Source organism: Labrus bergylta, chromosome 8 (assembly GCF_963930695.1).
Source record: "Labrus bergylta chromosome 8, fLabBer1.1, whole genome shotgun sequence".
In the NCBI taxonomy this organism is placed as follows: Eukaryota; Metazoa; Chordata; class Actinopteri; order Labriformes; family Labridae; genus Labrus; species Labrus bergylta.
The window spans coordinates 5441197-5460216 of record NC_089202.1 but is presented as its reverse complement, the minus strand read 5'-3'; the positions used below and the strand labels follow the sequence as shown (position 1 = coordinate 5460216).

At 40.1% G+C, this 19020-nt stretch overlaps 1 protein-coding gene across 1 annotated transcript in view; it reads right to left on the bottom strand.

Moving 5' to 3' along the window:
- Positions 1–18591, bottom strand: part of LOC109997916 (CUB and sushi domain-containing protein 3) — a 221823-nt gene extending 203232 nt beyond the window's left edge. The window contains exons 1-2 of the mRNA XM_065958064.1: positions 17772–18591; positions 1626–1848 (exon numbers count right to left, since the gene is read on the bottom strand). Of these exons, the coding sequence (XP_065814136.1) occupies positions 1626–1848; positions 17772–17949 (401 nt within the window). The 5' untranslated portion in view covers positions 17950–18591. The remainder of the gene's footprint in view (positions 1–1625; positions 1849–17771) is intronic.
- Positions 18592–19020: the final 429 nt, after the last annotated feature.

The following is a 19020-nucleotide window of genomic DNA, read 5'->3' as shown; positions in this document are numbered from 1 at the left end:
ATTTTACTAAAAGTGTGGTCAAATTGTGTAAGACCATGAAGTGATGCTAAATCGACCTGCATGGTGACAAACCTCTCATAAGCCCCTGACCTTGAAACAGTGTTATGCAACATAATCTTTTAAGTATTTACAGTGATTAAGCTACTACACTGTAAAGTATAAGCAATGATTCAGCTCTTGAATTATTTCCATTCACTGCCATTTGTTTTGCTTTGCATTCTCCATTGTGTTATCATGAGACCTCAGTCTACTTCCACTTAAGTTGTGCCACATAAACCGGTTGATTGTTTTACAGACAACTTCAGGACCCTAGTCTGTGACTAAAAGAGGTTCCTGGTTTCCTCACTCCTCTATCATCTCAGACGAGACGTATTCTTCTCATATAGACAAACACTCATCTATAAATATTGGGTTCATTTGAAGCAATATGCTTCGACAAGGAAGAAAGGAAAATGTGAAACCTTTGAGGCGTTACTTTTCTTTGAAATCCAAACTCAAAACTATTCTTTGAAGCCAGTTTTGATTTGAAGAATAGGAATTAGAGCATGTAAAGGATGCTGATGTATGAAGTTCTCTCCGAATCGGATGTATCATGTTTCATATTTATTGGCTACAAAATATTTTTTGAATTTAGGTAGATCTTCTCACTAGGCAAGTCAATCCTCATGAAGTGTGCATTCTACAAAGACTAAATAGCCTATATGTATGCTCAAACGCCTGATTTTAAACCTTGTCCTGTATTTTGTATTAAGGCATGCAATGCCTATAAAAAGCAGCCTCTTGTGTCTCTCCCTTATAATATTTTACACTTGTGTTCAGTATAATGAGCCTCCAAAGTAAAAACGTCAGATTGTCATCTCACCATGAGCATAAATGTCTTCTTCAAAAACAATTATTCAACAATACTTAGCTCTATAGCGTGAATTTACTGTCAGAATCAAACCGCGGCTAGAGACAGATAATTCTTTTAAAGGCAGATACTGAGGAGAGTGAGAAATACAATATAAACACAGCAAAATCTTCCCACACGACTCAGACATCAGGCTTTGAAAGAATGCAGAGAGCACACTTAGCAAACAGTTGTTTGCCTGTTCAGTGACTAAAGTAAACAGGGAGAAATCTTTGTGTTTGATTTTCATGTTTTCTCACTACCTCTGACCCCTCCAGTGGAGCATTTGAACAAAGGATGGTGGCTACTGAGCTGACCCATGCATCAGTGAAGCCAACACAGCATGCTCATTCACAAATAAATGCAGGGGATTCTGCATAGAGATTCAGGGCTGATGGGTTTCTTTTGAATCCAGAAACATTCACCAGTGTGCTTCATAAAATATGTTTTTTTCTGTTTTCAAACTGTACTTTGTGCCTGAACAGAATCTAATTTGTGTGTTTTGCCTTTACTGCACACACGACAGAAAGGAACTGTCGCTCTATATGCGCATATGCTTCTGACTTGCTTGACACCTTTTCAAAACAAGGAGCCGTCTTTGTCATGTGCACATAAAAGATGAACTTCCTGTCAGTGGTGAACATTGAAGCCTGTCCTCCCTTTGTATTTCTTGTCCCTTCCTGCCTGCTTTCAAACACAGCTTTCAAGGTGCACTGCTTCAGAGCTGCTTCCTTACCTCGTCCTGAAGTTAGCTGGGTGTGGATGCCCGTCATACAAAGATAAAAAGTCATATTCCTCCTCCACAGCGAAAGATTGAAAAACTATATGAATCCTGCTCCCCTCATCGGCAACAATCACCCAGGTACAGTTCGCTCCATTTGGATATCCATATGGAAACCCTGGGCTTTCTATCGTCCCATTTCTTCCTTTTAAATTGCCTCCACAAGTATGGATAAAACCTGGAAAGAAAGGAAACACAAAGTCATTTTTAAGGACATACATGTACAAAAAAATTAAACAGTTTGTACAACACATTGCAATAAAAGATTAAACTGAATGTCCATCCATCCATCCATCCAACATCTTCACTGTTTTTCTTGTTCGGGGTTGCAGGGTGCTGGAGAAAATCCCAGCTGGCGGGGTACACCCTGGACTGTTTGCAAGTCAATCACAGGGCTGACATATAGAAAAAGACGACCAGCCACACTCACATTCACACCTACAGTCACCAATTAACATAACCAGCATGTCTTTGGACTGTGAGAGGAAGCTGGAGTACCCGGAGAGAACCCACGCACACGCACAGGGAGAACCAACTCCACACAGAGAGACCCTCTCTGACAGGGTTTCAAAACTAGGAACCTCCTCGCAGTGAGGCAAAAGCACTGACTATTGCACCACTGTGCAGCCCCTAAACTGAATGTATCTTTTCAAAATATTTCTTCTTTAATAACAGGTTTTTTCCTAGTGAACACATCCAAGTAACAATGCCAAACCTTAATGGCTGTTTAAATATGCTTTTGCAATAAACAAAACTGTATTTGTGCTGTAAAGCTTAAGCACAGTATTCAAATGAAAACGCATTGTTAGAAAAATTCACAATGCTCTCAGCTGGCAGAAGCTGTGACGGAAATCTAGCAACCAGGTGGAGGAAAGCCAAGTTTTATGTTTTCATTTACATTTCTAGCATTGCAAATAAAAAGCAGGCTGCTACACCTTATGCAGTGACATTTATCAATATTGTCTCAGACAGTAAGCTTGTAAGTTATAATTACTGCCCACTCTCTTTCTTCTGGAGGGTAAGAAACCCCCAGAGAAAGGCAACAAGCAAGGTCTTCCAATTTGGTGCCACAAGCTCTTTACACTCTGTTTCACAGCCCACACAAGATATATCTCTGCACCTTGTTTCACTGGCCTGCTGAGAAATCAATACCCTTGACATATTAGGTTAAGCATTATACTATCATTGTCAAACAAAAATAATGTGATTGCTTGGCTAACTCCTGCTATGTTAATGTAAATGAGAAAATGTGCAATACATAAGTAACTCTAACTTAATCTGTCACTCATGCACAGACATTTAAAGTACAATATTCCTTCACACTCATATATGCAGTTTCCTCCCACCCTTAAAAAACAATGAGTGAACATGCTCCCATACACACTGTGTCACAGAAAAAAAAGAGTGCAATTTAAGGCTATCTTGCATGTTGTCTAATGAAATGCAAACTTAATTAAGATGCATGGTCTACACCCCACAATTTACTCCTAGCATAATTAGCTTTTCACACTTTGGTAGGTAAAGGATGTTTTGCATAGTGTCGGCAGTAAACACGTACTGCGGTATGGGAGAGCAGCACTTGGTAGCTATGCAACTCACATGGCAATGGCCTCTAACTAGAATAGCACTCACAGTTTTCCTCAGTGAAATGTGTACCCTCTTTACTGATGAAAGGAAAAAAGTTAAATTGTTCAAATCTGAGAAATCAGACAATTAATTTCCCTTCTGTCAAGCTGGATTGTTATTTTTGGTCAAAGCCTGGCAGCTGTTTATATTTCACAAAAAACCATCACGCTTATCGCAAACAGAAAAATGGGGTGGAACAGTTTCCCACTATCCTTACATCTTGCAACACCTTGAGGATATTATAATCACAAAGACCCTGACCCAGAGTCCCTTACAGTACAGTATCTTAATCTACTGTCCAGATAACTCACCTGCACCAGAAACCAATAGACTCTCTGGTATAGTCTAAATCAAGTGACTCAACCTATTCATTGATACAGTTGTTTATACAGTATAAATCCATACAGGATTATGATGTTGTTTTTTTGTGAAGGTTTGTTGCATGTCAAAATTGCAATTATTTCTGCCAACACTGAGCAAACAGGGCCATCATGGTAAATTTGCAGCATTGATGCGCTACCTACAGGGTCATCATGATTCAACTGTGATATAGTACTCTGAAGCACTACAGATAATTACCAAATCTCTTCACTGATCCAACAAGGTTTAGCATATGACTGTAAAAGTGTGGATATTGGCTGACTGATGATTTTATTGCTTGTTGTTCGCTTGGTTGCATGTCTCTATTTTCACTAATCATGCAGGCATAAATAAGTCATCCACCATCAATGCAGTTTAAGAGCACTTTAGATTCAATATACTGAAACCATGCCGTCCATTATCCACATTGCTTTTTTAAAAGGCTACAACTAAAAGAGCCTACAACATTTTTCTCTAGCAGCTTTATCTTTTTGTGTTTCCAACTTTGAGCAGTTTATATTCTGAATGGGTAATTGCAGTAAAGGTTTAAAGTTAGAACTAAGGAGGCAACTATGCTGAAACTGGCATGCAAAATGGTCTCAAATAGAATTTTTGTTGGACATGTTCATTACTGAGGATGAATCGACTTACACCTACCAACAGCTACACCAACACCTTGCTGTTTTGGTTTCAATCTAAACTTATTCATCTCAGTAGTAGCAGAAGTAACTGATAATTACGGGGGCATAAATAAACAACACTATTTGATGACTGATGCTTGGCTCCAGTCGATAATTTATCTTGCAAATTCATCTCATCCATTTCTCTAAACATAATTAAAATTTAACTGGCATGGCCACAGGAGGATGCAATTGTACTAAATATCCTGCAGCAAAAAGAATACTTTCTGTTTAGTTTTTTTTATTCGCTGTTTACTTGTTTTTTATGAATTTAAGATAGATAAGATTATTTAGTGCAAAAGTATGCCACATTTACAAAGATTTGTGCTCTTTTCTTTCATTTGACGGACCACTCAACTAACTTTAAAGATAAAGTTCCATTAATTTGTGAAGAGAACTCCTCATCCTGTGGAAACTGTTGTATAATGTATCCTTCTTTTAAGTGTCCGGAGGGAGAGAGGGGTAGAGAGAGGCCTCTTAAGTAAATATAAGTGCTTACCTTTATGAGTGTGTTGTGTTCCTAATGATGCATTATGGAAAATCTAGGAAATCTAAAATAAATCTCTTGTAAGTCCAGTATATTAAGAGGAACTGGTGAGGCTACATTATAGGAATGTCCCTTTAAATATACAAACAGAGTGATCACTACTAACACCTTTGCTTCAAGATCAGTGTTTTTCTTTTGTTATGAAATCACACACAAAAAACAGACAGTAACAACAGTCTGAGACTACATACATGAAATATACACACAGACAACTACAAACCCTTTTAAATTCAACAGAATAAAATAACAATAAAACAAAATGTAATATGCCCACATTTCCATTTCCCATGACATTCTTGTATAGTTCCATCTTCAGCTTGCCCCGAGTGATGTAAGTCCAAAGTCAGAAGTTTTGTCTGTTTCAATGTTTGTATGAAGTCCTCGGGATATGTTCCAAGCACACAGAATTTGACATTTAAAGGGACTCTGGTATTAAACATCTTTGACATTTTTTTTTTTTTTACTACATCCTTCCAGAAGTTTTAATTCTTTCGACAATCCCAGTAGACAGTAGAATAGAGAGCACCTTTCACCTCCAAATATTCATGATAAATATCCAAAATAATTTCAGACATATGATTAAATCTAACCTGAGTTATAGATGTTGTCAATAATTACTTATATGTAAGTAAATACAATATTTCACTTTCCTATGTGATTACAGAAGGTTCAGTCCGATTTGTTTCATCAATTTCCTCTCGTTCATTCTTTCAAGTATCTACTTTAACTTGAGTTGACTTGGTACAATATGCAGCCACTACACTACGAGCCACTGCGATACTTTAGTATGCTGGCCTTCACACTTCTCTTGATTTAATGCGTTTTAGAGTGAGACTTTTAAAACAGCCTGGTGAAAAATACATGAAAACGGAAACATGCAGTTTTAATCACCGCTATATTAACCATGAGTGCTAGTCAAGTAACCCAGACTGGAGTTGTGGTGAGGTCAAGTTGTAACTGCGTTTAACCATTGTGGGATAACATAAACCTAAAGCAATCCTGGTTGGGGATAACATCAGAGCTCTAAGGAGGAGGAGTCTAATCCTCATGTTGAGCTGTGTAGCTATAACCCACGCACACAATTTCAGAAGGCAAACATCAAGCATGATTGCTTTTACTTGAAGCCCTCCTGAATCACCTGGAGTTTATAAGTACAGCAAGGCACAGTGCCCATTAGGCCCTGATCTATTTCAGTGTTTGTCAAGCATTATGACTATTGTTGTGGACAAATCAGAGTAATGCTGTTTGTGGAAAGTGCTCAAAGGTGTTTGTAAGGTGGATGGTTCTGATTGCCCGAAGATGAAAGAACAGATGTTTATTGATAAATGAATAATTCCCAACTATTACTTTCATCCTTTATTGTTGGATAAACTCTTTCCCTCTCTCTGGCCCTCTCTGCTTTTTTAACTCACTATCTCACTCCTCTTCCTCTATTCTTTCCTGCTTTGAAACTTTAGGAGAGACTGGGGACATGTGCAATGGGTCTTATGTCTTCATTAGAAACATGCTAAATGTATGCTCTTACTGCACATGTCAAGTAAGACACTAAGTCTACCAAGAATCCACATTTAAAAATGTCTGAGACCTATATAAAATACAAGCTACATTCTGTTGTACTGTTCTAAACCTTTGTATTTATTCATCAAAACCTGCTTATTTCGATAATTTTTTCTACATCTAAGTGACATGGTCAAGGCAGTTTGTCTTGTTATATACTTTTTATTTTTATTAATATTATAGTTTTTCCTTTAACCACTTGTTTCTATTTATTTTCCTGCTCTTACCTTCTTATTGCTGTTATCTTTTCATTTGCTTTTAGCTCTTTTAGTTTCTTACATCTTTTTAAATCTTTGGTCCTCTTGGTCTCAGCTCGTGTTGTTGGGTTCTTGTGTTGCCTGGGTTTTTATAATGGTTCTTGTGATGGTCGGGTTATATATATCTGTTGGGTATCGTGCACTTTGGGTTCTTTTCTGTTGAATTGTATTTGATTATTTTTAGTATTTTGCATTTGTTATGTTCTTGCTGTTGTTTATGTTCTTCTGTGTTTGGTTTAGTTTGCTTTGTTCTTCTTTTTGTTGTTTGTCAAAGCACTTTGTAAACCTGTGTTTTTAAAAGGTGCTATATAAATAAAGTTATTAATTAATGTTACTGCACGATGTTCCGATGGCTCTTAGAAAGGGGGAAAGCTGCAGCAAGTTGTTGCAAAAGTGGTTACATGGGCTGGAGACAGTCCCAGCTGTCATTGGGCAAGAGGAGGGGTACACCCTGCACTGTTTGCCAATCAACACTCAAATTTACACCTATACGGGCAATTTTAAAGTCATCAGTTCACCTAGTGAGCATGTATTTAGACTGTGGGAGGGAGCTCGAGTACCCAGACCAACACATGTACAGGGAGAATATGCAAACTCCACGCAGAAAGGCTCTATCTGATAGGGGATTCCAACCAGGAACATTCTTGCTGTGAGGCGACAGCACTAAACCACTGGCTCACTGTGTTGCCCATTTGGAACATTATGTAATATGCAATCACCTTTCAATGCTATAAGTCATTAGCTTTCAGTTCAAAGTTGAATAAATAGAAATGTGGTTGACGCAGTCCAAATAAGTAATTAGTAAAGTAAGTAATAGAAATGTAGAAAGCATTGCAACTGTACCCAGTGTCCCCTACCTTTCATTTCCCCAGCCAGTTCTCCACCGATAGTGCCTGCTTGTTTTCTATAAGCTTCCCATTATGAATAAGAATCCCCCTTTTGAAAGCTGTGAATCATAGAAGCATGTAATATGTTTAGCGCCGTCAATAAAAGCTGGATCTATAAAAAGAGCATTGTAACCATGCATCTTATTACTTCAAAGGAACATGCTAGGCCAACATGGACAGGGACATCTGCACGCACTAATACATAATGCATTCTTTGAATCCCACCATCGTTCTGACCTCTCTTATCACTTCAATTGTTAAAACGCACTCTCCTGGTTTTACTGTGACCCCATCTTAGTGCTGCTCTGCAAGACCGACCGTAAATTGTGATGAGAAACCAAATTAACAACATGCTGTGGTTGCACAGTCAGGGGGAAAAATGCGGTTCAGAAATATGAATCAGTATCATAACGCACAAGTCTGGCGTGAACAGAGGCCTCAGCAGGCAGCCAGCCGGACTGACAGACAGCTCAAGAGCATCCCCAGCTGTTCCTCAAATAGTTACGTTTACACATAACCTTTCATACGTATGCACAAATCTTTCCACCAATCTTTTCCATGCACAGCATCTATGAGAAATCACAAACCTCGCTGAGAAATCACAGACAAGAAAATGGTAGTAGTCCCCCACCCTGGTGAGATATGTGTTTGTCTCTTTGTCAGTCTTGATTGTTCTGTGTGTTTGTGTGTGAGGACATGCATATTTATATGTGGTGTTGGCCTTGCACAGACACCAGACTACTAAATGTGATTCTCTCTACTTTGCCCAGTAAATACAGAGATTTAGGGCAAAATGAAGCAGTTAATGAACCACAGTGCTGTACTCCATGTGGGTAGAAAATAAGATTGATTTTGTAAACAAAAATACATTATGCATCATAGCGGGTAGTCTATTACAGAATTTGTTGCAGGCTAAATTGTTTATTTAAGGTTTACTTGTAGCATGGAAGAGAATGTTTTTGGGCTTTCCAGAACATGGGCTAGTACATGAAAGGGACAGGTGCCATCTTAAAAAGTAAACAGCCAATAAGCTCTCCTCCACCATTGATGTGCAGCTTTGTAGTGTGGCCATAAAAAAAAATGATTATGTGCAGCAGGGAGAGGAGGAGTAGTCATTTACCGCCATCCAAATTATTATGAGTGACAAAAAGACCATTGGGTAATGGATGATTGCTGATGGCTATGAGAGATAGGCCATCCCAGTTGACTATTTTTGAGCAGACCATCATTAAATAGGCTGGGAAAATAAACATTCACAGTTTGACCTCCCCTCAGGTAGCTGTTTCAGGATCCCGCAGGGCAGATCTAACTGCTAGACAAACTCTCTTCTTCCCCCGGCTGTGAAAACTGTTGAATTTTGATGAAAGACTGCAGCACTTAGTTTGACAGATTTATTATGTTTCATTTCTTATATTGTCCTTGAAGTGAATCGAATTGATCTGCCATCTTCTGTGCAGTATTTATCTGTCATTGAATGTCTATTGTCTCCCAGTTTATGTGGCAGCATGTACTGTATGTCCAAAACTATATTTCCAATCACAAAATGAAGTCTGCAGACTCACCCCCTTTTAAAACCGGTATGTGTAAACTTGTTGAATAAATGAAGATAAAATCCTTCCTGCACTTGTAAAGTTGTGCGCTGATATTTTCAAATATTCTTTTAACAACGGCACCGTCTGTAAAGCAACACCCCTTATGCATTATATATCAAAAACTGGGCTGTGTCGACAAACACAGCGGCGTGAGAACATGAGCTTCAGGGCTGTGTGTAAATCTGTGTGGCTGGATAGGCCACGGTTAAGGGAATACCCTCTGAAAAGTCAAAGCGTCTAGAAGGAAGGATGCCGCATCAACAATGTCAAACTGGAGCATTACATTACCATCATTTTGCAGATGTTAATTAACATTTCTTACACCCACATCTGGAACAATTTGTGTTTCATTGTCTGGCTCAAGGACACTTAAGCCGATAAACAGGAAGAGCCTGGGATTGAGCCACCATATGACTAATGGCCACCATCTGAGCTACTGCCGCATCAGATACAATGGTATATATCACTTTATAATAATACCTCAGTGCTGCTAAGGTGAAGCCAACGTGCCTCACTGTCATTGTCTAAGTCTAGACACTGAGGGTAAAGTAGATGTGGACTTCTTTCTCTGAGCTCTGGCAATCTCATGAGTTGTTTATGTTTCAAGGCCAATTACACTTCTTCTCTTTAAAAAAGCTCAACTTTACACTGAGTGCCCTCCTGATGCTGCAAAGTGCTGCGGCAATGTGCATTAAGTTACTGTGTTATTAATACTGTGTCCAAGCTCAATTTCTGATTCTCTAAGACTCTTGAACCGGTGCCTATTTAAAGAGAGAATTATAGGATTTGTAGGATTTTGTAGGAGACTTAAGCCCAAAAAAGTCAAATAAGGATCAAAATAAGTGCCTCATTAAATTTCTGACATATAAAGGTGTACATGAGTTTATACAAACTACACTACACAATGTCTTACACCCTATTAACTCAGCCTTTTAAAAAGATTTAAGAGAAACATATTGACCAAGTATATGAGGAAGCAAATATAAGGCAATATGTAGATTATTCCTGCTTTATACATGTACACAGCAGTGTTTTAAATCAAATGCATTAAAATAGGAGGAAAGGAAAAGGATACTATAGGCACAATTCCAGATGTTTTGAGAGAAATAATTTGGCTGTGCTTTTATCATCACTTGGACCACCAACCTTTCTCTGCATGAAATGTATTTTGGCCTCACCCTTCATACATCACAGCATCTCTCTTCAAACAAGCTCTCAGCCCAATATCCACAAGCCTACTGAGCTTTGTGCTTTCAGGCTCCTCTTTTTAACTTATTTATGGCATGTCGTTTTTCTCTCTCTCTGTGTGATTCATTTCCTCACGATTGCTTCGTTAAGTTCATCTCGGCTGTTGCCTATTTTTACATACTTCATGATAATGGTGTATCACAAATACAGAGGGAGGTAACATCACTGCTACCAGCAATTAAAGTAAAAAGTGTGGGAAAAAAAGCTGCATTGATTTGCCCCTGACCTTAGAGGTAAATCAGCCAATATGGAGATATCCATCAGCGAGGCTTGGTTACAGAGCAGTGACTGGAAAGATAGAGCCCTTACCAAGCAAAATAAAGGTCAACAAACACCCTGTTAGGCTTCATTCTCAGAATCCAAACCCCTCATAAGACAACACAAATAGGAACAAAAGTCTTATACATAAACATCAACCTTCCTTATATTTGTGAGTATGGATTTTCAGAAAACAAAAGGGAAATTAAAATGATAGACTATGTTAAACACTGAAAATATCCATCTATCAGCGGAAAAGTGAAGAGAAAGAAGGGAAAAAAACTTGTACTGCTTGTGTGAAGTCACACCTCCAGATCATGCATCTTCAGTGTCTGCATCTTTATCAAATTATAGCTGCTGCAGCACTTAGGGGTTATATTTAGAAGTAATTTTGCTTTTAGTTATCTAAGCACTTTTTCTCTTAGATCTATGACAAGCTACACTCTGAGCCAAACACGTAAAATGTGGAGGAGAGAGAGAAAACAATTTTTCAACAGCACAAGCAAGAATACAACAACGATGATGGCTGGGGCCTCGACAGCAACCTTAGTAGACAGAAATGTTAAATTGATGTCCCCAAAGAGCAGGATTTTATCTGCATGGCTGTGCTGCAGCTTCACAATTCCTTCTGATAGATTGTGCATAATCGCCGCCCCTCACCATGCTTGTCTGCATGCTTGATGAAAAGGAAATGGGCTCTGTACACGAGAAACCGAAAAGAGGCTTTCTAGAGAATGACTATTACCTCATGAGTGTGTCACTGCAATTTGGAAAGGGGCTCTGAAATATTCCATTTGCTGGTTTTAAATTGCCAACCACCAGGGTGAAAAATACTAAAATCAAATACACTGTCATGCTGATACACAGCTGGCACATGCACACATACACACACCAAAGGCACACCATTGCACTAGGAAATAACAGCAGTTTTGTGTCTAGGTAGCCAAGTATAATAACCGTTTCTCGACGTCTGCGTGCCGCTGGTGCTATAGCTACTTCCCAGCAGATATTTTATGGCGAGACACCAATACATTCTCTAAGTGCTGCTGAGCCATATTGCACCTGGTGCCAGGCTACCACTGTGAGAGCTGTTGTACAACACACAACTGTGAGCCAACAACACATCTAATAGGATGGCTGTCTCTCTAGCCTCCAATCTTCCAAACAAACAATAACATCACCACTTCACTTTCCTCGAAAAGAGAAGAGGAAAGCAGCTGTAACAAGAATGTGTCTTTTCCAATCGAGAGATACAGAGGCTGAAAACAACACTGTGCTGTTTTCAACTTTCTAAGCAAACATCTACATCCTATAAACAGCCAGGTAACGAAGTGAGGACATTTTTAAGATGCAGAGCACCTCATGCAAATCGCTTGACATTTAATCACAACCAAAAAATTGCCTCATGAAAATTTAGTAGGTTGCCGATTCTCCAGACTAACGCTATTCAAGCTAATCAAAAATAAATGTTACAGTAGCAGGATTTTAGAACGCAAGATGGATATGATGAAATCGCCTTCTAATGGAAATGCAACATTTAGGAAAAATATGAGTTAAAGCTGCAAATTTTTCAGCTTTGAACTTACGTTTTCTTTGTGTTTTGGGCTTTTTTCCACAGAAGAATTTATAAAACCATCTTAACCAATGAATCAATACAAAGACATTTATAAAACATATCAAACTAAGCAGCAGCGTATATGAATTATGGGAATGAAAAACAAGTCAGTTTATGGCTGTGAAATATACAAAATATACAAAACATTCCCAGAACAATGGGTTGATAGTCAAAGTCACTGACTACATTTTCTGTAAATATTTCGAGTGTTGGTCAATGGACATATTTTTGACAGCAAGCATTATTCCTTCATATTTCTTTTAACTACTAACAAATAAAAAAATATAAAACTACTTCCTTCCTGACACCAAAGAAATCTGTTAAACGGAGGACACACAAGGACACTCCAAGAACTTTGGGCTTCATGGAATCCGTAGAAAATATGCTGGGGTTGTTAAAAAAATATATATATAAGATAAAAAATCATTAAATCTGATAATGCACAAAACCAATGTAGCAGTTAAAAAGTCAACACACACACCACAGTTGTAGCACTGCTTACCTGAGGGTGGCGCTACTAAGAAGCTTTTACATTCCCTGTCACGTCTAACCTACTATCACTACCTTTAGATTCCACATGTGGGATTGAACCTAAAGTCTAAACTGACGCTACTGCAGTTCCATGATAGTGCCTTTGAATCAGTGACACTGTGTGTTCTTGACTCATATGAGCAAAGCTAGACCTGCTTTTAAACTGACAATGGAGAAAGATTGATGTATAAGGTATTTAATCAATGCAGCTTCACAGAACCAGGACCAAAGGCCAGTGTACACAGCATGAAAGCCTTTAATCAGATGGTTATTCAAATTAGATTTTTTTCCCTTATGTATAGCAGAAATCTGAATGTTTGACTCCTTTGTTGAAAATGAATAATTTGCACAACACATTTCTGTTACTTGATTCTTTACAGGACAAGCTTCAAAACTTTAAAAAGTCAATCAATAATTTCTGCTGCTAAACTGCTGATGTCATTTCACAGGCAAGTGAGTTTGAATGGTCTACCTGTCGAGGTCCAGTCTCTAACTAGATGCAATATGAAATCCCCAGTGCTGCCTCCTCAACACTAACAGCAAATTGGTGTAGTTGAGAGTCTAAACAGGTATCCGGTAAGTTAACCTGGCCTGTCATTTTAATTGCTGTTGAAATATCCTCTGGATTCACTGCAACCTCCACCAAACAGCCTATACCTCCTCAATTACCTTCACATCTCTTAGCTTTGTTTGTCTGACCATGACTCACCCAGGCCCGCTCTGCTGTCACATATCAAGGCCCGCAGCTGACAGCGGCAGACACATACAGGAGCAGGAGTGGTCAGTGGCGAGAAAGATTCATGGCTGTACATGCGTATACCATGGTCACGGGTTATAAAGTGACTATCGTATTGGGTGAAGTATACTTTCTTGCCTGGATTAATGGGAGATATCCAATGGTATGGATATTACCATGCTTCAATGAACACATATATGGATTCCATATTCAGTAATGTAGCTTGGTTTATTAGTGTCATCTAATTAAAAATGAATGCTTGGCTGATTTTAAATACCCTCCTCATGACTGTATGCAAACACTGTTGTTGCATTAAAAAAATAAGTCGACTTCTTTTTGGCAGCACATTTGAACTTGACACTTGTTCTAGATTTCAACTGCTGCAAGATTTAGGGGCTAAATAAATGCGTACACTTTATCAGTGAATGTGCCCCCAGACAGTTAACAGAGTTTAATCCCTTCTGAAAATGGCACCTGCAGGATCAGAAGACAGCCCACTTTGAATCTGCAGCTTTGACTCTGGAACTAACCTGTTACATTTAATCTCAACAAGTGCTGAGCGATTTCTCTTCCTGAAGACAAGATATTGCCAATCCCCCCCTGCCACACACACGTGCGCACGCACACACACACGCGCACGCATACGCATACGCACACGCACACACACACTCTCACACACACACACACACACACACACACACACACACACACACACACACACACACACACACACACACACACACACACACACACACACACGAGAGCTGCTTGAATATAACTAATATATTACCCTGAGAGGAACTGACTTAATCAGAACCAGCAGACTATTTTGACCTTAGCATGGACCTATTCGCAACATCTATCAGCCTGAGCCGGGGCCAAAAGCCAGAGGTCTGAGGGTCAGACTTGAGCTTAGAAGAACTTTCCTACTCCACTCAGGCTATCTGGTCTAAGTCAAAATGTTACTTTTTCGAGCTCCTTAACCCAGAAATTTGTATATCTCTCCTTTCGGTTCCATTTGAACCCAGGTGATTCTTCTGGAAACAGTACATTTTTTTCTTTCTGCTCGTTTTCTTCTACTGTTGTTGAGATCAGAAACCTAAGGGGCAGTGGGATAATGCCCTAAATTCCCTGTAGATAGTGTATAATTACACAGACAAATTGTAATCCTGATTAGCCCCAGCAGCCTTTCCAGCCTGTTTACATAATCACATTGAGAGAAAGTCTTCATCGAGGGCTCAGTGGCCAGATTACTGTCTGTGCAGACCCAACCTGATTGCCAGCAATTAGCAACTGTCCAGGATAAGATTGAAAGAATAACTAAATTTGATCAAAATATGGAAGCTAGATGGAGTTTTGTTGGGGGAGGATACTAAAATATTACAAGAAGTAAGGGGACATGAGAGATGAAACTTTGAACAGTCTGTTGGCTAACATTAATCTGTTGCTGTCATTTGCATGTGCAGGAAAGAGGCCAGTGCCTGTGTGTCTTGTTTGTTCTCTCCTGTGGTGTCCCTTCAAGTTTCCATTACGATCTATTCGTTACCATGTCAAGTCTGTACCAAAAATACACACACAAAACTGAATGTATGCCATTTGTATATCAGTTTCGATGTGAAAAGTTGCATTTGGAATGGATATAAAAGTTATAAAAGAAAATGAAAGATCAACAGTTTACATGAAGAGTATCCTCATAACCATCAACAACACATAGGGCAGATCCTCTAAGCTGTGGCTAGAAATCTGGATCCTTAAAGTTTGACTTATCTCCTTTGCTTGTGATATCATTCCTACACAGGAAGGTGTCTTAAGAAGGATGCGCGCTAGGCTTTGAGACTGTTTCATTACAATGAAACTGAAAGTTTTTCTAGCGATGGATCTCAAAAGAAAAAAGGACAAATGTAGTTTAAGAGAAGCTATAGCTCAATGTGCACTGTCACTGTAAAGGAATTCAATTTGTATTTGACCCAAGTCAAAAGGAAAATCCAGTCCCTGCGATTTAGCATCCTAAATTTGTGTCTGTGCTGAGCACTTCAGAAGTTCCCAAAGGATTAGGTGACATACTTGCTGTGGATGTCCTCAGTTGCTTTGGTAGAGGACTAACACAAAATAAAAAATATATATTCAGGCATCAGGTTGCAGTTTTCTTAATTTAAAAAAAGAAGTTGCTGAACTTCACTTAACTGTGTCAAGAGCCAAGAATCAGACAGGTGACTGACAGGACTTTGTGAACCGAGATTGAAAACTGTGCACCACCCACACATATATTTGCTAGAGGTGCTTTTCTTCTATTAGTTTATTTCTGAGCTAGGATTCTATGTTGTACAAACTTCACAAGTTATAGGGCTTCTTTTTTTCAGCATCATTATCTTAGCAGGAGGTGAGTCACAGGCCAGATCCAGCAGATATCTTTTTACTTCAGCAAACATTGAGTCAGCTGTCAGAGCAGAGGAACAACAGCTGTTCATTGGATCATCCTCCGTGCCTTTCTCTATGTCATTGTTTCCTTTCTCACTTTTCCAGAAGAAGACCCAGGCCTCCTCCTCCTCCTCCTCCTCCTCCTCCTCCTCCTCCTCCTTTCCTCCCTGCTTCCCCAATTCCTGGCTGGCTGGCTCCCTAATAAGTAACAGAACTAGGCGGATTGGCAGTGGCCTCAAGGTTTGACATTGCCACAATGTGGGTGGTGATGAAACAGCATAGCACCCGACTCTGCTCGACTTGACTTGGCTTGTTCTTGGTGGGCGCTGCTATTCTACATGCTGCACATTTCATCCACCCCCAACAGACTTGCATGAAAAATACTCTAAGGGTGAAAAATCAGCATGTAAATTGATATCTGTGAGTGCCCATATTCAGATATGCATACATGCATTAAACAGATTAACAGCCATGCACTTACACACAGACCTCTTGTGAATACAAACACTTGCACACATATTGGGATGAAAACCCTTTCTAGGGTTGGAATAGGATATGACTTTTCCTGCTCACCCTTTAATTAAAGTTGAAAATGAGAAATCTTAGTCATCTACATCGACTATTTGATATACAAACTCACACATGAACACACAAACACACACTTGTGCACAGTTTTTGTTATCAACATGTGACTGCCTGCAAGGAAGGAAGTAACGGATTTTTATTTGTTTTCTGTAAATGTTCCCCAAATGTCAGTGGACAATGGATTAGCACATGGTAAATTGCAGTGTAGAAAATGAGCAAAAATTGCATAAGCTCTGGCTGTATATAAATTTCATGAATCAAATTACTGTGGTAAACACGGGGAAGAAAAACAGGGGTGGTCAATCAATGAACCACAAAGTCACAGAGGAATTTTGTTGCTTCATGAATTCAGAGAGGATTAGGACTGCATTTAAATAACTGTGTCAGAAAAGTGATATTTGGGTAGTGCTGATTTGTTTCCCCCTTGGTGTGGATAAAATTAGCTGGTGCACATAAGGAAAAAACCGATGGAACCAGCAGTTACCTCAGCAGCTAGAGTGAGTATTCAAAGGACAGACCATGGGCAAGAAAGAGCCTGTAGAATACTAAAAAGCCCACCTTACACCTGCCTGGACTGGCAAGTCCGATAAACACCAGTCGACAAATTGGTTCCACACTACTAATTGCTCCCCCCCTTTACCCCCCACCCACCTCCCCACTCCGCCAAATGGTTCCAGTCACATTTCTGGGGAGAAATTTGGCCTGACGCAAAACCCTCACATAAATACTTGAAAACTCGACCCAGAAAGGAGAAAATGCGCACAGCCCTGGCCAAATAAAAACGGGAAATCTCTCCACATCCTTTAGGAAATCTGCAGTGCATGCACTTGCAACAATTCACTAGTTACCCTACTAAGCAAAGCAGCTCACGTAGGCTATTAGAAGAAACGTAGGCAACCGCAAGAATATCCATTGAGCGCCTCAGTCAAAGCCTGCATTGAGCTAAGTGAAATGCGTCCCTCAAAACTCCATCCAGTAAATCGTGGCATCCCTATTTTTGCGCACGTCTGTAACGTTAAAGCTTAATGTTACAGACTTAAATAGACAGAAGCGCACACACACACACACTCTCTCTCTCTCTCTCTCTCTCTCTCTCTCACACACACACACACACACACACACACACACACACACACACACACACACACACACACACACACATGCGCATGAGGAAAGACAGAGATATTGCTGCAGTGGCTCGTACCTTTCACACAAGTGAACATCAGTGAAAAGATGAGATTCCAAAAAACAAATCCTGTCCTAATCCTCATCGTTTTTGCTTGAACAAAGTCCCCTCGACCACATTTAACGCATCTCCTGTTGAAAACGTCCCGTAGTTCAATAGATCCGTCGTAGTATCCGTCCCTGTAAATCCCTTTCATGCTCACAACTAACACATGTAACCTAAAAAGCTGATCTTTCTCTTGCTTGAAGTAGGTTTCCTCTCCCTTGTCAGTGGAGAAACAGGCAGAGCCGCCCGCCGCGCTATGTCAGCTGATAGGAGAGAAGTGAGCAGGACTGAATTTTAGGAGAGGACCACAGCAACCTGGACGAGGGCTCAACCATCTCTGCTGAGAGGGGCATCAAGTGTGGGGATCTGTGTCGGAGCGCGCCTGTATCTGCTGCTCAACATCTTTCCTTTTTAATCCCTATTAGGACCGAGAGAGGAGTCTAGCCGACCATTTGAATGCTGCCTTTATCGATCTGCAATTGAACCACGCAGAGCGAGAGAGAAAAGGTGGTGATGGTGGGGAAGGAGGGGGTTTAGATGGAGAGAGGGAGAGAGAGAGAGAGAGAGAGAGAGAGCGTCCTGTGTAAGTATGATGTGGCTCCTGTGTGGGTAACAAATCATGAAGTGGGAACAGTGAGGTGTGGGTGGCAAGAGAGGAGGAGGCACGTCTTTATGGGGAGGATGTAAATCCTGAGGAAGAAATGAACTCTGCTAATGACAATGATGTGTGTGTGTGTGTGTGTGTGTGTGTGTGTGTGTGTGTGTGTGTGTGTGTGTGTGTGTGTGTGTGTGTGTGTGTGTCTGTGAGAGCGAGGGAGGGTATAGGGAGGGGAGGAAGTAGTGGTGATAGGTGAGACTCAGACAGGCGGCATGCCGTCCCGAGCTGATGACAGAAATCCGCCCGGTAGGCAATTCCACCATAACTCTGATTTTCATTTTGGAGATCGAGCGCAGCCGTTATTGGGAGTGATGGGACTGGGCAATTTGCAATGCAAAGATGGGATGATGACGGCGCAGAGCTGCTCGGCTGCAGTGGGCCTCTTCTGCCATCTAGCTTTGGAAGAGTCACCGACCTGCACTTTGAAAAATCACGGAGGGGAAACGGGGAGCAGAGGAGTGGGAGGCAGTGATTGCACGTAGAAAAAGCATCAACACAGAGGCTTTCTTAAAGAGCTGTTCATTCTAATGGTTATATTTTCTTAATTCTCTAACATACTCTTGA